This window comes from Trachurus japonicus, chromosome 7, assembly GCF_045865225.1.
Source record: "Trachurus japonicus isolate A0001 chromosome 7, Traja_1.0".
Classification (NCBI taxonomy): domain Eukaryota; kingdom Metazoa; phylum Chordata; class Actinopteri; order Carangiformes; family Carangidae; genus Trachurus; species Trachurus japonicus.
Window position 1 is genome coordinate 2,236,764 of NC_140913.1, and position 24,471 is coordinate 2,261,234.

Genomic DNA, 24,471 nt, shown 5'->3' on the forward strand with positions numbered 1-24,471 from the left:
TGACAGAAGGTAAAGAAAAAAACAAGTGCTGTCACTAATAAGTGGATGTTTAAGAAATAGAGTTTCTAACACCAGGTTATAGAGAAAGGTCAGTGACATAACTTCATTATATGACATGAGGCGAATGTTATTTATACTTTTATACTTATACTCTAGTTGAAAGGCCCTAAAAATGTTAGTAAATTGAGTATCAACATATTTCCAAAACATACTGAAGCAAGAAACCCTCCTGATCACATGTGCATTTTCATGTTTAGAGTAAATTGTCACATGATCAGAGCTGATTACTTCCTGGTTGCACCATCCGAGGAAGATGGCTGCACCAAAGCCTTAAGAAAAAAAAAAAAGAAGGTCAGTAAAGAAGGTTGACATAAAGATAAGACAAAGATTTTTGGCACACATCATCTTTAAAGGGATAGTTCACCCAAAATTGAAATTTCACTCATTATCTACTCACCCTCATGTGGACTAAGGGCTGGGAGAAGTTTCAGAGTCCTCCGTGCCTTCTCTGAGTTACAGGGGGTCTCGGCGTAGCAGTGCATGTCCATATAACGGTTGCAAATGGATACCAACTTTCTTCGTAACAAAAAGACACATCAAAAAACATCCAAATACCTCCATGCTGATCGTATGTAATGTCTGTCTTGTATTGAAGCCCCAATATGCGAAATTGTCCCCCAAAAAGTAAATAAGTCTATTTTTCAAGCTTGTTTGTAGCGGAAGCTCCTCTTCCCGCTTCGTCAAATTTGGACGAACCAGGGTCTGTCCTCTTCCCAGTTCGTCCAAATTTGACGAACCGGGAAGAGGCGCTTTGAGAAGCTTCCGCTACAAACAAGCTTGAAATATAGACTCATTTAATTTTTTTTGGGACAATTTCGCATTTCGGGGCTTCAATACAAGACGGACATTACATACGAGCAGCATGGCTGTATTTGGATGTTTTTTGGTGTGTCTTTTTGTTATGAAGACAGTTGGTATCCATTTGCAACCGTTATGTGGACATGCACTGCTACGCCGAGACCCCCTGTAACTCAGAGAAGCCACGGAGGACTCTGAAACTTCTCCCAGCCCTTAGTCGATATGAGGGTGAGTAGATAATGAGTGAAATTTCAATTTTGGGTGAACTATCCCTTTAAGGTGTCTAGTATTGATATGCATCTACAATCACTCAACTGTGTTTAGTGTGGTCACAGAATGAGTAAAATTGTCGACGGCAACAATAGTGACCGGTGGGATAACACAGTGTAAGTAGCTAACTTTCTAATATGTTCTTTTTTAAATTTAATATTTAATTTGAATCAAATACAGTATTTGTTGGACCTTACAGACACAAAAGCATTTTTGTTAACCCATATCTCACTGTTGGTGAAGAGGCAAATCCCTCTACCCACCTGTACCCACCAGAGCAGCCATGGGCAAACTCTTCCACAAAGGGCCGTGTGGCTGCAGGTTTCTGTTCCAACCAAGCAGCAGCACACCAAACTTGATTCATATCATCAGCTGAATTCAGTCTTCAGACAGTTGATTGGTCAAACTGTGGCCTCTTGATTGGTTGGAACAAAAACCTGCAGCCACACAGCCGTTTGTGGAAGAGTTTGCCCATGCCTCCACCAGAGGGTCCAGACAGATGAGCCAAGCAACAAGCTGCGGGTGGTCAAAAATAAAATCTAAACATTTAAACAATCTACAGGTTTCAAGGTACCATATCTCAATCAGGTCAAAGAAGTGGTGGGAGCCCATCTTTGCATCTCTACAGAGATGTTTTAGAAAGAAAGTCTCATACATACATGGCTCAGTGACAAATAAGGGTTGGCAAGATAAGCAATTCATGAATTTTCTGAAAAAATAGTTTTAAAAGCTTGCATCAAATTTGTTAAAATGTACATTTTGTAGTCATGTTGGTTTTATGTCTTTTGAAATTACATTTGAACCTGAACCTCTATTCTGAGTGACCCCTAGGTTTAGCCAACTAAGTCAATATTGCACTAAAAAATTACAAAAAATGCAAATCCAACAACAAAGTTACAATATGCATGTCTTAAATGTTGCACAAACGTAACAATGGAAATGTTTTTGTTTTTGCTTTGAGTTGTTGTTGTGTTTTTGATATGTCAAATAGTCACACTAACTGATAAAGCACACAAGCATCTGTTATGTATGCTGGCACTGGTAACAGTAAAAAAAAAAAAAAAAAAGGTTCTGTATAACAGCCCAGTTAAAATTGGGCTGGAATATAAGGCAAGACAAGGCAATTTTATTTGTATAGCCCGTTTTTACAAACAGTTTGTCTCAAAGGGCTTTACATGGCATCGTAACAACATCCTCTGTCCTTAGACCCTCACATCCACTGAGGAAAAACTCTATATTCCTGTCATGGTTTTATGTTGTTCAAGACACACCGATCTAGAACCTCTTTGTATTTTTTATTACATTTTTTTGTTGACTGACTTCCATTTCTGATTTACGTGGTATTGTGGTAGGATTTTCAAACTACATTTCTCCAGGGGTAGAAATAGAATTTTTTTTTTTTTTAATCTTATAACGTCACTGCAACATGCGGCTCTCAGTGCTTGTCGGTGTTGTGTAGTTAGAGCTGTGTCTCCCTCCTGTTTCCCAGGTAGGAGGGACAACAGCCCACCAGGGCTGGGTGATAAAACGCTATAAATTGTGAAATAACTTTTCTTAGATAGAAATATGAGACGTGGTCGATAGGTTTCATTCATCCATGTTTTGGCAAATAGCCAATGATATTGAGAGTTCCGCTGCGCCGAACCAATCATGTGGCTGGAATAGAGCCAGGCAACATGTGCATTTGTTTGGGTTGCTGCAGACGTGCACATCAGCTGACACCGCCGGTAAAAAAAAAAAAAAAAAAAGAGAGAGCGAGGGGGAGAGAGAGAGAGAGAGAGAGAGAGAGAGAGAGAGAGAGAGAGAATGAGTGAGTGTTGTCTCGAAATAAAAAGTAAAGGAAAACTCGCACCAGTGACTGACAAGACGCTTGGTGCGCAATGGGGACAACGGGCAGTTGTAGCTTGGGGGGGGGATCGTCGATCCTCTCTTTGACTTCGATGCTCGAGATCGTGACGTAATTTCGATCGAAATCGAAATCGTGACACCCCTACCGGGTACACCAACACCAAAGATAAAACTGGAACAGACGTTTCAGGATAACTTTTATGTCTTATTTACACTGAACCAGCAGATGGCGCCAAACGTCACCAAACGTCACCCTCATCTGACAGGTAAGGCGCTCACCCAGCAACCAATTGGATTCATCTCTGCTCAACCTGAAGGAGAATAAGGAAGTTTGCAAACACTATGAGAACTACAGAGAACTTTTTAAAGAACTCTACACAGGACACCCATTGGGCCTGGGTGTCTTGCCTTTCTTTTGCAAGAGAGACCTGGCCAAGAATGGCAGCACATAAAGGTTCAACACAGTCACAATAATCATAGACAAAAAAAAAAATAGCGATTGAATTTTCAAGATTATTTAAAAGAATTTACAAGATTAGTCAAACAAAATAATGAATTTTGATTTCTATACATTTTAGTTGAAGATCTCAGCCTATATATTGTATCTATAGAAGATAATGATTTATAGATCTCCTCTTCTTTAATTCTTTTCATTTTATTTGTTTTAGCAGAACTTTATAATCTTGGCCCTTTTGTTTCTTAAGGGAGGGAAGGGGAAATGTCATCTTTCAAACGCAAGGTCTAAGATTACAGAGACATGATCTGGTTCAGTTATAGTTACGATGAAAAAAACTGAAATGGCCGCACTCCAAATTAGTCTTGAAACATTTATTAAACGCACAGCAGTGCCTGACGGACGCGTTTCAGCCCTTGGCTTTCTTCAGAGCTGAAGAAAGGCCATCTCATGGCTTGGCCAGTCTCACGCTGAAGAAAGCCAAGGGCTGAAACGCGTCCGTCAGGCACTGCTGTGCGTTTAATAAATGTTTCAAGACTAATTTGTGAGTGCTGCCATTTCAGTTTTTTTCATTGTTTCGATTTTTGAGCCGGCACCCAGTTTTATCTTTACACAAGAGTCGAGCACGCCATTCCCTTTGTTCTCAGTTATAGTTACGACCACGGGGCAAGCACACCGGGAACTGGCCCCTACAGCTATGAAATAGTGAAGCCCCGGGCACTACTGTTATTGTGTGGATTTTTTCCTACTTTCAGCATTCACACTATTGTTGTTCCTCTCCGCCATTTTCTTTATACTTCTTATTCTTACAACTTCCGCTCTTTTTCTGCAACTAACTAGTCCTTCATACTTTGTGCTATTTCAACAATTTTTACATCAAAATGTGCAGCTTTTTCTGGACAGGTGTGCTATGACCCTTCTCTTTTCAACTATTCATACTTTTTCAAATATTCAAATAGTTCTGATTTTTTTTGTCCCATAGAAAATACTGTACATTGAAACAGTCTTCAAACTCTTCAAATCTTCTTACTTCTTTGAACCTCTAAAACTTCAGCATAGTTTCTCCCACAGACTTCATTTGACTTTTAAACTGTAGACAAACTTTTAATGTATTCCTGTATGACTCAGCTTATTGATATCTTCAACAGTTTCAGATATTTAGCAGTTTTAAAATCATTAAAAATCTTGACAAAATCCAACTTTATAATGGGTGTGTATTGCATCTAACGAGCAAAGCTTATGCTGCGTTCACATGGTGTCCGGTAAACGGCAGACGGCATGCCGCACTCCATGTTAGTGGACGAGAGGACGACGGTAAAACTTGGGGGAGCACGGCAAAAAAATACCGTGCACAGCAAACGGCAATGCCGTCCGAGTTCAAATATTTTAACTTTTGCCGTCCGCTGCGACGGTAAACTCAACTGAACGTGACGTGTGAGTACGAGTATGTTGACGTTGCCATAGCAACATGGTGACACGTCTTGCCGTTGTGCGGTCCGACAGTTTGTTTGTTTTTACCGTTCCGTCCAGCGGCATTTGCCGTTTACCGTCTGCCGTTGCCAGACTCCATGTGAACGCAGCATTAGAGTGGTGACATCATCGTTAAAGTGGGAGCGAGGCAAAAAACATTCTGGAATTTTTCTGGCTAAACTGTCCCCTATGGTCACCACGGCCACAGTGGACGTTCCACAGCGACTTCCGAGTACCGTGACGTCACGTGCATACCCTCTATTAAACTTTTGAAACATGATTTTCTCCACGTTTGTAGCCACACTTGTCCTGTCTCATATGATGTGCTCAAAACAGCAGACAGACTTACAGAATTTTATTACGGAGCCTCTTTGTGCAGCTAGATCCGCTCCAGTGGCCCATTGACTTCAATACAAAAGTAGGAGCTGACGTTTTGAGAAAAGCAGAAAGGACTCCCTTTTCTAACTAGCCATTTGGAGAAAAGTATTTGCCCTACAAACATTTAATGCACATCACAACGCTCAGGAAGGTCTTCTGGCCCAGAAAGTTTTGACCACATTCTGATAAGAGGTACGATTCTCGTTTTATCGGCTGTAGTTCGGGAGCTGCGCCAAGCTCAAATCTCACTGCTCTGCTCCTGCTCTGTGTTGTGCAGTTAAAGTCACACGTCACTATGGCAACCTATGAGAGCAGGCTGCCACACAGGTGTATTCAACACACACACACACACACACACACACACACACACACACACACACACACACACACACACACACAGGTAACCTAATGTGGTTACAGCTCCTCCATATCAGTGCTTATAGAAAGATGATCATGTGTCTGTCTGATCAGTTCTGTCTTGACGTGGGTTTGATTCCCACAGAGAGAGATGGCAAAACCGGCAGAAGCCCCCCTGTGGTCCTATCAAAATTTCCCAGAGGAAATTTTCTAGTTGACTATTCAGCTTTTGTGACAAAGAGGAGAAGGTTCCGGTCAATAATTAATCTATTCTACTGTGATGTACCTACAGCAGGAAAAGAAGAAGAATAAGGAGGGAGGAAGGGAGTGATTTCAGGACTGAGGTTTGGACATACAACAGCTCACATTATAGGCTACAATAGGTAAACATAAAACAGGTGCAGGGCCGGCCCCTGGCATAAACACTCTATGCGGTTGTTTAGGGCCACAGCCGTTAGGTGGGGGGCCACATGATCAGAAAGGTACCGAGGTTCATTCAAGTCATTTAAACATCCTGAGGTCTGCACGCACGCTATGAGCTTTATATGTAATTTGAAGTCAATATTCAGCTTCTTTTATCTCACATTTGAGACATTTGGTGAAAATAGAACGGCAGAATGACAACATTTGTGCTCAAAAAGCAATCTTACAAAATTTCATTTTAGACTTGTTTTCTACACTTATCTATTACTGTATTCATATCCTATTTCAAGCACCAAAACAGTTCATTCTCATGACTGAAGGTGTGTTAAGGGATTTGAATTTTTTTCAAAAAGCAGACCTCAAATTTCCAGCATTTGGCCTAAATTATTTCTTTATACAGTGTTCTAGGACAGCGGAGGTTCTAATATTTAGACATAAAACACTTGAGTATTGTTACATCTGCAAGTATCTTAAAAAGATACATTTAAGAAAATAGTAAAAGTCGAGAAAATGGCCTCAAACCTCAGAGGGCATGAACATGTCTGTATTCAGTTTTAACCAGTGATTTGGTGTTTGTGCTTAGAGTGGGCCACAAACAAAAATCTTGTTTAGGGCCACCAAAATCCTAGGGCCGGCCCTGAACAGGTGGTTGTGAATGATACTATGGCCTTGAAGAAATGGTTGAGCATGTTTTAGGAAATACGAAGCAGATGATTCAAGACCTCAATCACGTTAAGGTCCAATCTGCTTGAGAGAATATTATTATTTTTTTTTTTTTAATTAGGCTATAAGAGCAGGGTTATAAATACTCCGTGTCAGTTGGTGGCAGTAATGCACCATAACGTTATTTGCCAACCGCCACAAAACGTCCTGCGGCTCCTGCCTCTCGCTTGGTTAAGGAGAGCGGACCCGTTGTTCTCATCAGAGTGATACCTCCCGTCAGACAGCGGGCGCTCTCTCTGCAGCTGTGTGCTTTAGCCCGCTGACATCTCCGCTCCTTCGCGAGGTGTTTTCACTCCGATGGTCCTGGTGGTTATTCCGCAGCCCCCTCCAACCTGCGGCCCCCGGCCTACAATCAGTGTCCTGACCGGGCTGCCTCTCACTCTAACCCGAGCAACAACAAAGCAGAGGCCGCTGCTCTGGCTCGGTCTCGGCTGTGAGCTGTGGCTAGCTGGGAGGCTAGCGGAGCGTTAGCCGAGCAGGCAGCGGGGCGAAGGCTCGTTCCGGAGCGGACGGCGGCCAGAGGGAGCGCAGCATGGCCGGGGGGAACCACAGCCTGGCGGCGGAGGAGAGGGCGGCCAGCCGGAGTCAGAGTGAAGGTGAGCGGAGCCCTGGTGGCGCGGTGGACCCTGCACGGCCCGGTTGACTTAACACCGGGACCAGTGAGGGGTCCGTGATGGGGGGTGGGGGGGGGGGCTGGTCTATTAAAATAAGCATGATATCATTATTAAGTGCGTGAGTTTACAACATGAAACTGTGTCTGTCAGTGTTTACGCGGTGATGTGGTCGTACAGGTTAGCTCACTGACGGCTAAACTAGTCCCAACTACCTGAGCTCTTCAGGGGGCGATAACTAGAAAAGATAAGCAGCGCTCTAACGGGAAGATGATCACAGCATTATTACACGTCATCTGGGCTAATTAATAACTAAAGTCAGAACCGCCATTTCCACTCGCATCAAGGTAAATGTCCTGTTAGCATGCTAGCTGATCTTGAAGCTAGTGTGGCTAGTTCATATCAGATAACTTGTTTGTTTGTTGGTGTAGAACTAGTTTTTCTCGTGTCCGCGAATGTTTTGATGAGGTCGATTGACTGACACTGTCGGTGCTGGCTGGGTGAAGCAGGTGTGTCAGTGAGCGCTGAGCTGTCAGAGCTGGCAGCTGGTGACGTGGAGCTCCGGCTCAGGTGGAGTTTGTGGTCACTCCTAGGTAACAACCCCCCCCCCTCTCCCCCAGTCCCCGGGCTCTTACAGTTGAAGTGTCAACACTGCTGCAGGTGTGTCTAAGGAAACTTTCCAGTGAGCACTAATAATCCACACCACAGGGAGTTACTGCAGGACATGGAGAGTTTGAGAGAAATCGTAGTCCACCTCTCATTGATTATTTTCTTCCATTTCAAACCATTGAAATCTCCTTTAATTTTAAAGGGATATTTCATCATTTTGGCAAATTCGCCTATCCCCATAATCCCTTGGCTACCAGTTAAAGTTAGGATTGATTTTAAACTTTTACTCATTACTTTTAAAGCCCTACATGGCCTTGCCCCCTCTTTTATCTTAGAGCTACTTGTACCCTACGAGCCCAGTCGCTGCCTGCGCTCCTCCAGGTTGACAGCCCGCCTAGCTTCTAAAGGTGATCGGTCATTTTCTATTAGAGCCCCACAGCTGTGGAACTCCCTGCCTGAGGAGCTAAGGTCAGCAAATTCACTGCCCTCTTTTAAGTCAGGTCTTAAAACCTACTTTTACAGGAATGCTTTTTTAAAGTAGCTCTGTTGTTTGCCCCCTTATTGTTTTTATTTTTTACTCCATTTATTCTATTTGCTTTATTGTCAATATTGATGATTATGGTTTTATGCCTTTAACCTGACTGTTTTATCTCACTCTGCAAAGCAGATCAGGTTTTTGTGGTTTTATGTTTTTCTAAATGTTGGTGATGACGGTGTTATTTTTACTTGATCTGTAAAGCACTTTGTAACTGTGTTTTGGTGCTATACAATTAAAGTTTATTATTATTTATTATTATTATATAGTTTTAGGAGTAGGTTAATTTGTGAAAAAAGTCACCACTCAGCCGCTGGCAGGATTCTTCTGTGAGGTGCTGGAGCTGAACTTAAGACACTCGACAAACAAAACCAGCAATCGCACACTCAACGCTGTGCATATATCAATTTATTTCTGCAAGCTTTCGGAATAGCTTTCACAATAGCCAGGACTGACACTATGTCAGGCCACTCTGACATAGTGGCCTGTCAACATCACCCCCTCTCTGAAGAGTAACCTGTTCTATTCCCTGGAACCTGAGGGAGGAGATAGGGTGAGAGTGGTTATTAAAGTGACGGGCAACAGGGTAATTAATATCATTTCATCTTATTGAACTTTTGTGTTCAGGAGTAAGTTCATTACCATTAATTGTCGGCGCAAGGTATTTTTTAGATCGGCGGGGCAGAGACGTGAGCTCTACACGGCGCGTGGTATTTCCGCTTTACCCTCCTCAAACTCATCAAATACAAAATACAAATACAAACACGCTCTTGAGGAGAAGTTGTGACCTGCACATTCACCACACTATGAGATAATAATGGAATCTTATGAGACTGAGTTGTTTTCGAGGTAAATGCGTTGCCGGTGGTGATGAAACCGAAGCTTTCTGAAGCACTGAACCACGATTGCCCTGAAAGTGATGCACTGCTTCTAAGCATTCACAATGCATCATTCACAAGTCTCACAGTTTCATTCAGTTTGAATAAAGCTATGTTCTCTAACCAAACGTGTGTCGTAATGTTATTGTTGCAATATAAAGTCTGATAGTGAGGCCTGTTTTGTTGGAATCTAACTCGTATTATTATCAGCTGAATAATTTTTACATGGGTAGTGATCAGTGATCAGTGTGATCAGTGTGAGACAAGGCTTTGTGTACGGCTGCTCAGCAGAGTGACTTTAAAGTCCCACTCCCGCGACCCTTTTTGGTCATTTTAAAACCAGCTCATTAGCCATGCACATTAGCAATGCACCTCTGGAGGGTGGGCGGAGACTGCGCTGCTCTGCACCCGCCCAGCCACCTCCTCGCACCCCACCCCCCGCTCGCTGACAGCTGGACATTGTACAATTACAGATTCAGCGCATTTAGCGTAAAACTCCACACTGGGATTCGATCCCAGACTGGAGCATAGTCCTTGCTCACGGTGCAAGCTGCTCTACCAGGTGAACTATAGCTACCTGTTATACCTTGGCAGCTACACCGAGCTGTGAAGCCTTTCACCTCTGAGCCAGATGCAGAGCGGGGCGGGAGCTTGTAGCACCAGTGCCCTCCCCTGGAGCTGTGACACGTCAGCTCCAGTCTCCCTGAAACTGCCAGTTTGAAAACTGTGAAAGCGGTACAACAAGTACCGTCTGTCGCTAGGGATGTCACAATTATAGATGTTCTTGGTACGATTATTGTCAGAGAAATAATCACGGTGTCACGATTATTATGCATCAATAAATTTCACAACACTGTGAATGTGTAAAATAGAATATAGTCAAAATATAATTGCATTACTAGTCTCTTAAAGTGATAGTTCACCCAAAATTCTACTCAGATAATGAGTGAAATTTGAATTTTGGGTGAACTATCTGAGTTGATTGATTGATTGATTGATTGATTGATTGATTGATTGATTGATTGATTGATTGATTGATTGAAATGGATCAGTCTGCTGTTTCTAAGCAGGTTTGTGGATATTGATCCAGCTCCAGCTGGACCGTGAATCTATGGCCCCTCAGCTCTGACTGCAACAAAGAGTTAAAACAGGTAGCAGTGGTTACAGCTCTGACTGAGCCTTTGATGTGCTCTTATCTGAAATTACTGACTGGGATAACTGAAGGGATATTTCAACATTTTGGCAAATTGGCCTATTAGCAGCAGGTTTTAATTGGTTTTAATTGTCGGTGCAAGCTGTTTTTAGGTCGGCGGGGCAGAGACGCAAGCTCTGCATGGTGCGTGGAATTTTCACCTTTCCCTCATCAAACTCATCAAATACACAATCCAACAACTCCAAAACGCTCTGGTGGACAAGTTGTGACCTGCACATTCACCATGCTATGAGATAATAACGGATAATTATGTAACATTACAACACATGAATCAAATACTCAGAACTACTTGCGCTTTTAAAGTCACTCTGCTGAGCAGCCGTACACAAAGCCTTGTCTCACACTGATCACTGATCACTACCCATATAAAAATTATTCAGCTGATAATAATACGAGTTAGATTCCAACAAAACAGGCACTCACTATCAGACTTTATATTGCAACAATAACATTATGAGTGAGGACTATCTGAGTAGATAATGAGTGAAATTAGAATTTTGGGTGAACTATCCCTTTAATATAGGACCAGTTATTAATCCCCCGGGGGAAATGTTTCATTAATTGTCATCTATACCAAATGTTTAAGTTTATTTCAATCATTTTTTTACAATACAAATGACACCCTAACATTTAAATTCCCACCAATTCAGTGTTACTTTACTTTAGATAAATGGACCAGTATCTGTGCATTTACCTGTTTTTGCGCACATCTGCAGATATAGTTCCATAATCTTTTTTGGAAAATGACGATCGAATCTTTACGATCAATTAATTGTGGCGTTTAATACCACGATTAATTGTGAAAACAAGTAATCGTGACATCCCTATCTGTCGCTGCTGCTTGGTTCAGGACAAATAGCAAACATGTGTTGACACAGAACTGGGAGAAGACCGATGTCTGTAACAGCCCTTCACATTGTGTTGAACTACAACTAATGAATTCTCTGATCAGTTTGATGTTTGTGTTTGTGGTCCTGCTGCAGTCAACAGGAGGTTGAAGTACATCAGCCTGGCGGTGCTGGTGGTCCAGAATGCATCGCTCATCCTCAGCATCCGTTACGTCCGCACGCTGCCCGGCGACCGCTTCTACACCACGTCAGCCGTCGTCATGGCGGAGGTCCTGAAGGTCCTGACGTGTCTGCTCATCATCCTGCTGCAGAAGAGATGTAAGTTCAGCACGGACAGCGAGAACATGAACATTAACGATGGTTATCATTAGGGTTGCAAAATTCCAGGAATTTTCTGAGTTGGAAACTTTCCATGGGAATTAACGGGAATATATGGGAATAAACCCTAACCCTAACCCTTACTTTTTGATTAGGTGGGTGGGGAGTAATATTTTACTCAACATTTGTGTTTTTGTTGTTCAGTAAAAGAATTGATTGTTCATACAAGAATTAAAACTTGATAAAGTTCTACTCACAAATAAATCTGTTGAAATGTCATGTTTTTTAATTATGACAAACCAAAATATTTACATTTATGTTTGGATATGATACGGTTTGTTTAAATTACCCCAAATTTACAGTTAATTCCCATAAATTCCCAATAATTCCCATAATTCCCATGGAAAGTTTCCAATTTGGAATATTTCCAAAATTCTCCAGCTTAACTTCCCATGGAAAGTTTCTGGAAATTTTCCGCCCCTTTACAACCCTAGTTATCATACAGTTCAGTAATATTCAGGAGGTCTGTGCTGAGTAAACATCTAGACTTTTACTGTAGGAAGCAAACAGCCACAGCTTGTCCTTGTCCCCTGTCACTAGCCATGTTTCCATCCAAAGTGATTCGAATTACTGGGAAATGCGCATTAAAAGAAATTCGAATCATGTGTGTTTCCATCTACGGACTTTGCACCCCCCCCCCTCCCGGCCGGACGGACGGACGGACGGTCTGATTTGAACACATTAGCGCGATTTAGCGCATATGTTTATTACCGTCATAACGCGACCCGTGTGTGTGTGTGTGTGGGAGAGAGAGAGAGAGAGAGAGAGAGAGAGAGAGTTGCGCCGACCCAGACTTTATTAATGATAAACGCTGGATTCGCTGGTTGATAAGTTTGGTTTTTACTGAGGAGGAACTATGAAGAACTGTGCAGTAATCACATATGAAGGTGTGTGGGGGCTTTTATTTTGCCGTGGCGATGCGCCACAATTAATTAATTGTTGTGTGACAGCGGAAACCCTGATGTTGTCTTGTGAGTGAACTGCAAACACGGGAGCAGATGGGGTGAAAGTGCGCTACGTCACACTTAATTCGCATACAGCTGTTTCCATCCCATTCGAATCAACCAAAACCCGGCCATAGCGAGCGTATTTCATTTTGTGCAAATCAGAGGATTTTAATGCGAATCACTGCGTTTCCATCATCATTTTCCGATGCGATACATCTCGATGCGCATCTAAACAGCTGATGGAAACGCACCTACTGTCCTGCTGTGTGTACAGAGCCACCAACACACTCTCTGTCTTTGTCTGTCCCCTCAGTGAATGTGAAGGAGACGCTGTTGTTCCTGGTGGACTCCATCGTGTTTCAGTACAAAGACACTCTGAAGCTGGCCGTCCCCTCCCTCATCTACACGCTGCAGAACAACCTGCAGTACGTGGCCATCTCCAACCTGCCGGCCGCCACCTTCCAGGTCAGAGCTCAGACCAGGCCCAGGTCTGGACCCGTCTGGCACACGTGGCTTCACATCTGTCCTGTTACTGTATCTAATTTAAATGCAAACTGTTTTTTTTTTTTAAAGGGATAGTTCACCCAAAATTGAAATTTCACTCATTATCTACTCACCCTCATGTGGACTAAGGGCTGGGAGAAGTTTCAGAGTCCTCCGTGGCTTCTCTGAGTTACAGGGGGTCTCGGCGTAGCAGTGCATGTCCATATAACGGTTGCAAATGGATACCAACTGTCTTCGTAACAAAAAGACACACCAAAAAACATCCAAATACCTCCATGCTGCTCGTATGTAATGTCTGTCTTGTATTGAAGCCCCGCAATGCGAAATTGTCCCGAAAAAAATTAAATAAGTCTATATTTCAAGCTTGTTTTTGTAGCTGAAAGCTTCTCGAAGCTCCTCTTCCCGGTTCGTCAAATTTGGACGAACTGGGAAGAGGACAGACCCTGGTTCGCCCAAATTTGACGAACCGGGAAGAGGAGCTTCCGCTACAAACAAGCTTGAAAAATAGACTTATTTAATTTTTTTCGGGACAATTTCTCATGTTGGGGCTTCAATACAAGACGGACATTACATACGAGCAGCATGGAGGTATTTGTAAAAATGCGTCACACTGGACCCTCAACATTATTTAAGGGTTAAAAAACATATTATTTAAACATTTTTCATTGTGCCCCTAAAGTAGGAACTAACAAATATTAGTGTAGAGCCCTGTATAAGCAATGTTCAGCTTTTTATGTTATAGACCCTATACCAAAGGAAATTTAGGTTCTCAGGAAAATCGCCGATTATCAATTAACCATTAATCGACTGACGGTCAACCAACTAATGATTAATGAATTAGGCCTAATTGATAATTTGCATCCCTACTCACAACCCAAAGTGACGCCATAGCGAAGTGCATTTAGTGGGACACAAAAATTTGGATGCACCTAAATTTTGTGCCGGTGCACCTAAATATAAAAGTTAGGCGCACCAGTGCAACTAATGCAAAAAGTTAGTCTGGAGCTGAGGCCAGTGGGCGGGTTCTCAGCTGGTTGACCCGTTGAGTTACCGCCTCTCCACAGACCCAGGTCCAGCTCGCCTCGCCTCGGTTGAGGTCATTTTCCATTACAACTGAGTTCTTCATAGTTCCTGCTCAACATGGGCGGGGTGGTCATAGCAGGGCTCACCGCCTTGTTCTCTTTTTTCAGCGTGGTTTTCTACACAGCAGTCATTTAAAGCAGAAGTAAGCGGAATATTTGTGTTAATATAAGTGTTAAATAGTTCTATCCTCCGACAGCAATCACTTCTATAGAGTGTTTGGTCTGAAACACGGGTCTGTCAGTCACTCTGCTCTGCTGTAAGCCGAGGAGAAAACTTTCCTTGTATCCTACAACCTTTATCCAATGAGGAGAGAGAACGGCATAAAGGGGCGGTCCTCTCTGTGTGAATGTGGTGACGTAGGGACGAGGGCGGGGGCTGCTAACTCCATCGGCTGATAGGAAGTTAGACAAAACGACCGGATCGCTTACTTCTGCAAGTCACTTGAAAGCATAACAACAGTCTCGGTACAGATCAGTGGGCGCTGCTGTCGGCGTGTTTTTAAAAATATCGGACGTAGCGCTCGCGACTCTTCCAGTGACGACGCTCTGGCCAGGCGGTGGAAGACGGACGATTGACTTCATGTTCTAGTATCGCCTCGGCTCGCCTGGAACCCGGGCTGAGGCGTTGACATTTTAGGGACACAAGCAGCAAATGTACGGGCGCACACTAAACAGGGCTTAAAGTAAAAAAAAATCCTGAGCCTGAACTTTTTTCCATGGAGCGGGGTGCAGTGGATCCGACGCATAGCCTACACATTATAGACAATTTAGCAAACAACTTTTTGGCATTGTGCTTGGTAATGTACACAGGGTTCATACACATTTTAACCAACAAATTTATGCCAACGTCAACAGCGGCAAGAGACCCGACGCTACTTGGCGTATCTATCACTGCCTTCAGCGAGTGACTGAGTCACATCTCCAGGCTCATACAGTACGCGCAGGCAGGCCAGGGTTGTCTTGCATACGACACATTTAGCTTTGTCTTTGTCCTCCGTCTTCTCCAGCCATGAACTTCTCTGTGTGCAGCCAAATATTGTGTGTGTGTTTTTTTTTTTCTGAAATTTTCAAACGCCGGAGATCCGGCACGGGGCCGGAATACTTTAAGCCCTGACTAAATCAAAGCAAATATTCATATTTTCTTTTCATTCATGATCCTCACACACACTGGCCTGACCCCTGGAGTGGCAGATTCCAGATTCTTTGAGTCGCCCCATCCATGTTTCACCAGTGTTAAAAAAAACACACACAAAAAAACAGTTTACTGGTTACACATGTACATGTAGATGAAACCTTTACTTGTCTCAGATTTGATGGGCAAAATGCCTCCATTTAGGAGCAGTCTGCTAATTGAAGTCTGCTAGCAGAAAAACTGTACGTATGGAGTTCAGGCCAGTGAGACCAACAGGACGCTAACAAGATCACACATAAACAAACAAAGGTGTAACAGGCCCCTCCCCCCTCCCCCCTCAGGTGACCTATCAGCTGAAGATCCTCACCACAGCTCTGTTCAGCGTCATGATGCTGAGGAAGACTCTGTCCCGGGTCCAGTGGGTGTCTCTGCTGCTGCTGTTTGCTGGAGTCGCTGTCGTACAGGTAAAAAAAATTATTAAGAGACATAAAACATATTCACAGTAATTAAGTTAGTGCAGGATGAACAATTGTGCAATTTAATTTAATGTAGAAGTGCAGGTGTGCAACTCTTTAATGATAATAATGCTTATTATGGTATGTGTTAAAGAGTCTGATGGCTGCTGCCAGGAAAGACTTAGGGGCCGTGTCCACCAGACGCGTTTTCAGCGCTCTGGGCGTCAAACCCTATTGAGTTGGGCGCTCACAGCGCTCAGCGCCCTCGGCGGTAAAACGCCCTCGGCGCTTGCTTCTTTTTGTCGCGGCGCTCAGAGCGCTTCGAGTTGAAATCTGTTCAACTTTTAGAACAGCGCCGCGCTCGTCAATGTCACTTTTCCCCGCACTGACCAATCAGAATCAAGAAGGGCCGGGACTTACGTTACCGACAGCAACACAACCGGAGACGTGGCTCGGTTTATATCATGACCCACACTTGTATTGAATGTAGGCCGACCTCAGGGTCCATGTCAAAAGCTGCTGCTAATGCTGTTGTGTATTTCTGACACTCGTTGTAGTGTTTACATTAAACAAGGCAGGGACACGGAAGTGTCAGAGGACTCGTTTTGTAACCTAGCAACAGCGGCATTCTGATGAGGGAGAGAGAGAGCGCTAAGCGCTGGGAAAGCAGCGCTGAGAGGCTGTCAGCGCTAAAAACACATCTGGTGGACACGGCCCCTTACGCTCCTTTCATCCTCCAAAACAATGATGACAGTGATCAATAAGAAGAGGAGAGTTGTATTCCATTCTGTTGTCCTCCATCACCCTGCAGGTGCAGCAGGAGGGGAACAAGGAGGCGTCGGTCAAAGACGGCTCGGATCAGAACTACATGGTGGGCCTGATCGCCGTGGTGATCAGCTGCCTGTCGTCGGGCTTCGCCGGCGTCTACTTCGAGAAGATCCTGAAGGGGAGCTCGGCCTCGGTGTGGATGAGGAACGTGCAGCTGGGGGTGTTCGGCACGGCGCTGGGCACGCTGGGCCTGTGGTGGAACGACGGCGCCGCCATCGCCCAGCGCGGCCTGCTGTTCGGCTACACCGACATGGTGTGGTGCGTCATCTTCAACCAGGCCTTCGGCGGGCTGCTGGTGGCCGTGGTGGTCAAGTACGCCGACAACATCCTGAAGGGCTTCGCCACATCCTTCTCCATCGTGGTCTCCACGGTGATGTCCGTCTACCTGTTCGGCTTCCACGTGGACCCGCTCTTTGCGGCGGGGGCGGGGCTGGTCATCGGCGCCGTCTACATGTACAGCCTTCCCAAAGCGTCCGGCTCCTCCTCCTCCTCGTCCCACGGCTCCTCCTCGTCTTCCTCCGCGCCTTCGTCGTTGCCGAGGACGGACAGAGGCGGCGAGCTGGAGGCGTTTCTGCCAAAGTCAGTGCTGGTGAAGTGACTCTCTCTCTCTCTCTCTCTCTCTCTCTCTCTCTCTGTGGCGTCTCCCGGTGCTCACTTCCTGTCTGCTCTCCTCTTCCTCCTCCCTCTGCGACGAAGAGGAGAGCAGAGGAGTCCATGATGGAATCGAACCTTTGTCTGGTGATGCAGAGGAGAGGAGAGCACAGACCCACTCCTCGCTTTCCAGCTGTGACTCTGAACTCGCCCCTCCCCTCCGGAGGAGGAGGAGGAGGAGGAGGAGGAGGGGTGAGGAAGGAGGACAGCTCTCCTAACTCCTCTCTAGTTTTCCCTCTTTCCTCCTAACCACTAACCTCTCCCTCTCCCTCTCCCTCCTCCTCAGAGCTCAGGGAGGCGTCTCATCTCCTCCCTCCACCGTCCACATCACAGCCTAGCAGGTCAAAGCACAACAGCAGGAGGAGGAGGAGGAGGAGGGGGAGGGGGGAGCTGTCTGTCTGTCGTCTGTCTGTCTGTCTGTCTGTCGTCTGTCTGTCTGTCTGTCTGTCTGTCGTCTGTCTGTCTGTCGTCTGTCTGTCTGTCTGTCTGTCGCCCTCTCTGCCTTAAAACTCTCAATGTTACTAACTGAATGAAAAGAGAAAAAAGCCTTACGCTGATTCTAGATGATTTATTGATGTGTGTGACTGCTGGTGGAGAATCTGCAGTTTGAGCTGACGTCGACCAGACGGATGTTTTCACTGAGCAGCCTCCAGCTGCTGCAGGAGGAGCTGAACCACTGCTGGACTCCACCTTTGAAACAAAACAAAAGGACAGTTTCCTGCAGCACGAGGCAGACGCCGGCCAATCAGAACGCACGCCGGGCCTGCAGCTGACCGACCGTCGGCCTGATCAGTCGTCTTCAGAGCCGCCGGTCGGCCGGACGGTTGCAGATGTGTGCTGCCCAGTGAAAACGTCTGTCAGTCGACCCCGGCTGTGGGTGTGTGTGTGTGTGTGTGTGTGTGTGTGTGTGTGTGCTCGGTGCCTTTTCCTCTCATCTGTACAGAAGCCATACAGCTGTGGGTGTAAGGTTAGCGGTGTACAGTCGGCAGAGTTCACAGAACGACTGGGACTTTGTACGGTGTGAAGACTCCGCAGCTTCACACGGACTCTTTTTGTTTTGTTTTGTTTGGTTTTGTTTGGTTTGTTCTGGTCTGAGGGACCGAACCGGCTCCTGGACTCTTCACGCTGCTCTAAACTCAAGACGCTGAACAGTTTTAAAAGGCAGCTGTGACAGGAGCCGAGGGGGCGGGGGGCGGTTGCTCGTTGTTTTTGGAGCATCATAATTCTAAATGTTCGTCCTCGACCGAACCTGTTGGTCCCACGCTGCAGGCGTCTCGTTGACGGAGGCGTCCCGCGGGGACACGCTGAATGTCTCTCTGCTGGAGCGGGTTAGCGGCCAGTTAGTGGAGTCCAGGTGGAGGGAGGTGGAGCTGCTTCTGTGTTTACGTTGCTGTTTTCAATCCAGGGGTTTCTTTGTAGTTTTTTTGTCTCCAGGTCACTGAACAGTCCATCAGGCTGGTTTTAGTCTGGGGAGATTCCACCGCCTTCACAGTTTCACTTTAGTTCATTCATCTAAACACCCCCAGACACTGCTGAGTCACTCCTCTGCCCTGGGTTTTGTCTTGAAGCAACATAGGAGTTGTCCTGCCTGTTTCCTGCAGACAGGACTCAGGGCTGAGAAACAACTGGAGCTGGAGAAGATTTGACTTTTTGACTTTTTTATTTGAACAAAAAGACTCAGAAATAGTAATTTCTTCTCATTTCTAACCAACAATTGAATAATTGCGGCAGCTTGAAGGTGGAATTCCTCCCAGGAAAGTTCTTGTCTGTTTCATTCAGTTGAGGATCAGAGAAGTTTCTGTTTGCCTTTGGTGGGGTGGAAATAATTTCTGTTAAAAAGAAAAAAAGAGTGAAAGTCAAAGTTGTCTTTAAAAGTTTCACAAACAGAAGAAATGAAAAACAGTTTTGCAAAAGTTTTGCATTTTACTAAATTAATTTCTGCTGAATAAATGACCACAAGCTATTAATTAACACAAAATGCTCCTGAGATAAAAACATCATCTCAACATGAAAATTGAAAACCAACAATAAATTATTATCTTCTTATCTCAAGAAAAAAGTAGAAACAATGAAATCATGAACAACAATCTTTTTTTTTTAGATACCAAGCCCGTATGTTTTCCTGATTCAGTTTTTTTGAGCTGAGATTCAGGGTCGGGGGCGGGGTCGATAAGTTCAACATCTTATGAAGAAGCAACAAATCCTCTCTATGTGAAACAGGAAATAATGAAACAAATGTTTTTCAGCTGCTTCACGTTGAAATGGAGACAAAAAAATCCCTAAAGGTTCAATAATAAATGAAAATAGTTTTCTGTTAATCATCAAAATCAAAGGTGTTTTTTCTGAATCACTGACTGAAACTGTGAAGAAAAAAAAAAATCTATTTTGTTATTTTCTGAATCTTCCAGAAACAGTTTGTCTGAGACTCTAAAAATATAAATTAATATATCAGTTGATCTTATTTCATGTTTGTTTGTTTAAATTGTGGTGGTGGTGACTGAGGAGGAAGAGGAGGCACAGCAGGAAGCTTCAGATTTCTGTCACAACCAATCAGATCAATCCAAGTCAACGGTCACCGTGACAACAAAATCTGAATCTGATCATTTGCATTTTCCCCCTCATTTTCACAAACACTTGTGAAATTACATTTTGAGTTAGAAAATATTTAACATCAGAGAAACCCAAGAAACAAAGGCCTGTTCACAACATTACCAATATGTTTCATCTCCAGAAAATAATTGAAAGCAAAAAAGTCATTTTTAGTGACAATAGATAAAATATCTTTGATATTGAAAGGTTGTTTTCTGGAGATAAATATCCCATCATATTAATTAGTATGCATCTAGCATCATTACATATTGTCATTCTGCAGTAAGGAGACCACATCATCTGTGCACAAGGATACAATCCTGATATATGGGGAGATCAACATCTCATCGTATCATACAATTATCACCAAAAAGATCCTTTCATTTCCAGATAAACCATGTCTTTATATATTTATACAGAGACAACAACATTTATTTTAGGGTTGTTTAAAGTGTTTATTTTAAGTGTTGTTATGTTGATTTTTTTTTTTTTTTTTAATAACAGGATATCCGTTTTGTAAACTGAGAAAAATATCATTAATTTCATATTCTGTGACATTTTTTTTAAGTTAATTCCTCTGCTGCTGTGGTCTCAGGATAGAATGTTATCTCTTCTAACTCACTACATTCAAGACACAAGCTAATTATCATGAGATCTATATCAGTTTGTTTGTGTGATGTCGAGCTCTGTTGCTATGAGAAAATGAACGTTGCTATAACAAAAGAACAAACCACAGTGTCTCAGTGTCATCCCAGGAAATGATGCTTAGTTTTCTCATGAGAAGAATCATATTTATTATTTGTTTTCTGGAAAATTAACAAGTGGTCTTCTGTTAAAGGCAGAAGAATTGAAGTAAATGAACATGTAAGTTAGATAGACATTCATTTGAATATTAACTTCTCCCCTAAAAACAGATGAAGAAACTCAGACTTTGATCATTTTAAACTCAGTTTAATTTTGATCCTAACCAAATAATTTTTATGAATCAACAAGTTTCAGCTGGAGTTGATTCTTGACGTCAGAGTCTGGAGCGCCCCCTACTGACAAGTTTAAAAACATCCTGTCGGATCCATCAGAAACCAGTCCCTCAGGACCTGATGAGACCTGCAGATCCTGGTTTTTCTCTCTGGATCCTTCAGGACGTGTTAAACTTCCTCCTTCTGTCTGGACGTCTGTCCGCTCTGTGGAAACCAAGTCCAGGTTTCATCTCTGATCTGTTAGTTTGCACTTTTGATTGTTGCTTTGTACCAATGCCTCTGAATTTGTACATACTTCTTTTGGTAAAGTTTTATATAAACAAGGACATGGACTCAACAACTCTGGAGTTTGTCTTAATTTATAGGAGCAGCTGTAGTGACAGGAGCTTTACTGTTCCATTCAGGTTCAAGTGAAGCTAGAATATTTGAGTAAGAAGTCAACTATGAGGAAAGTAGTTTGTTTTTATAGGATAGTTTTCTTTTCTTCACTCTTAACATTCAAATATTTCCATAGTCAAACGTCATTTTAACCCTTTATTCACAAACTAATACAGTCCTTCCTCAGCAAACACTCTGAGTAGGTTTTCCCCTCAGCTTGTCTTCTCAGGCAGAGCGCTCCACAATCTAACACAGATCAGAGTCTCTCTAAGCTCTGATCTAAAAACTCTTGACTAACACTCATGTTTAATGAAATCCAGACTCTGCACTGATCAAACTCAAGTCACTAACAGGAGCAAATAAAAGGCAGGAACTGGGTTTGTGACATTTTCCTCTGCACACTGAGTCCAAAGTACAGCAGCAACACTTTTATTTACTATTATTTATGAACACTTTCATTGTTCATAAATCTGCTCATTATAGTCTTCACCAATAGTTTATATACAGAGGTTATGAGTTAATATAACAAGAATTTGATTTTCATCTATTTGACAAAAAAAGCCATTTGTTTTTTGATATTTAATCTAATTAAAACATTAAAACATTAAAAAGGTGAAAAAAGCCCCCAAAAATATACTTAAAAAACATACCATCAGATAACACAAAGGGTCAACGCGTAATGTGTAAGAGCAGCAGTGGCACAGAATCAACAGCTGCCTCTCTGCAGTCATTTCACTTTTAGACATGTTTCACCCAGTCACTGCTGCTGCTCATGCAAATACCAGCAGAGAGGAATTGTGGGATATGTTTACACTGCCATCAGGACACATGGAGATGCAGTGGTGGAAGAAGTAACCAAGTAAAAAATACTAACACTAACACAAAAACATCACAGGAAAAAAAAGTTGAACAGTTTAAAATGAATGGTTTTAACAGTGTCTAATAATTACTATTACCCCTGCATTAATGTGACCAGTATCATATCTATATCTGTGTATATAACACTTTTACATAATATGTCGATCAACCTTTATTCTAACAAATTTCATTGGCTTTAAAATGACTTAACAAGGACACAGAGATGGCGGCAGTTTCTTTTAGAACTTTCAGTTGGACAACCTTCAGCAGAAACACGTGCAGGAGACCTGAGCAGGTGGCAGCAGTCAAATGTACCTTCACAATAAAGGCCACTGCCGCACAATTTGCCTTCAAAATAAGAGTGACAGATGGATCTGTTTATGTTGAGAAAGAAAGAACTGTGAATGAACTAAATCTATCAGAGTGACATCATCTCTACACGTCACAGGAGCTGCTGTGGTCTAACACCAGCAGCTGTTTGTGTCCAGATGTTCATGCTCCCCTCTGGATGAAGTTTGAACCCCCTGCTCAGCTGATCCTCTCCCTCCTCCTCCAGCACCACCACCTCCATATGAATCATGGGAAATGGCTGCTCTAACCTCCTCTCTTCTTCTTCTTCCTCTTGTCTCCCTGTGTGTTTTGCAGAGCTGCGAGTAAAGAGAAAGGTTCCTGAGAGGACGGACTGACAGACAAGCTGCTGCCTTCAAACAGCGCCCCTGCTGCCTCCACATGGTACTGCAACACAAACAGCCTGCTAAACAACATCAGTATTAATATTAACATTTTTAATATTCTCTTTACAAATAATAATAGTTAAAATATCTGATTATTATATATTTTCCAGAGGAGAACCAAATATCCATCATGAGACAATAGGATCATTATCTCTGATGATCTTAAAACATATTTATTTTAGGTCAAATGTCAGCTCAAAACCAAGATATAATGTGAAATATTCATGAATTTATACAAGTGTAATCATGTTCTTGTTTTCTCCAAATAATCTGATTTTATTTAAGAGACTGATCTCATTGGCTTAGTATTTGTTTGGTCAAAATAACAACATCAAGTGTTTCAATATAAGATAAGGATTTTGTTTTTTCATGATACACTTCTCATGTATTTTTACTGTAGAATTATTTTCAGATGTTCAGATAATGTGATTTTGAACCTATAGACATTTCATCCTTTTACCTCAAAATTCTCAACATAACAGGACTGAAAATGATTTTTACAAAAAATGTATTCACGGTTCCTTTATTTATTCTTTATTTCAAACATTTAACACATACAGCAAGGTTTTCACCTGATGTTTAATAGACAGTCTAAGGAAACCTATTTGTGCCTGAAAAACAAACAACTATTAGATAAACAACAACAAGGAAACTGTTTTAACAGTTTGGTATGAGTTCAAATGATCATATCATGGACAAAAATGATCTGAACTTGATTCACTGTGGATATTTTTCTGTCATTTAGAAAAGTATTCCTCCATACTGTATTTAAATAATTCAAACACTAAAACAAATGGATTTTTTTCTTTACTAACAAAGTCAGAGTTAAAAAATATCAACATAGATTTTAACATCTGACAGAAACTCAATGTTGCAGATCTTTCTTTTTTTTTTTTTTTAAGGAGTGACGCATCTCTATTACAAAATAAAATGTTGTATTTATTATTCTAAAATTGGTCTGTGACATTTTGGATGAAACTATTCAAGCATTTCTTTTTAAAATCTATTTTATTTAAATAGAATTAAGATAGTTTTCTTGCTTTTCTAAATAGATTTTTAGCATTTAAAAAGCACCGCCATTTTGTACCAAATATAAATGACTTGCTTTACTTTATAACTTAAGAAAAGAGGGTAGTGCAAATACATGCAAGTGCAAATTTTATGATACAAAGTTGGATATTTTATTTAGTGAGTCAAAATCACAAAGTGAAATTTTAAAATAAAGACAAAAGTAGTTAAACTTTTTGACTTTATTGGAATTTTTATTATACTTTATTATTGTGTGATCTAACACAAGGGATTTTTATTTCTCTTTATTTCTCTATTTTATTTTCACAACCAACCAGAATGCAAGAGTAAAGAAACTTTTACTGATAAATGTCTGTGACACCAAAGTGCCTCAGCACAAGGAAGTGAGATCAATCAATTTGAAGTTTATGTCTTCAGTAAAATTGATCATTGAATCAGAGAAATGTATCAGCCT

The 24,471-nt window shown here is 42.5% G+C and overlaps 1 protein-coding gene across 2 annotated transcripts; it reads left to right on the forward strand.

The window, feature by feature from the left end:
- Positions 1-7,071: 7,071 nt before the first annotated feature.
- slc35a2 (solute carrier family 35 member 2) lies at positions 7,072-23,600 on the forward strand. Of its 2 annotated transcripts, none has more exons than XM_085780789.1 (6): positions 7,072-7,377; positions 11,611-11,793; positions 13,114-13,265; positions 15,860-15,982; positions 16,785-17,380; positions 22,900-23,600. In XM_085780789.1, exons 1-6 carry the CDS (start codon positions 7,314-7,316, stop codon positions 22,925-22,927), a joined length of 1,146 nt encoding a protein of 381 aa, XP_085636915.1. In that variant the 5' UTR covers positions 7,072-7,313; the 3' UTR covers positions 22,928-23,600. The 2 variants fall into 2 exon arrangements, with proteins under 2 accessions (XP_085636915.1, XP_085636914.1); XM_085780788.1 differs by lacking the exon at positions 22,900-23,600 and adding an exon at positions 17,739-17,854 and having other exon boundaries at positions 7,174-7,377.
- Positions 23,601-24,471: the final 871 nt, after the last annotated feature.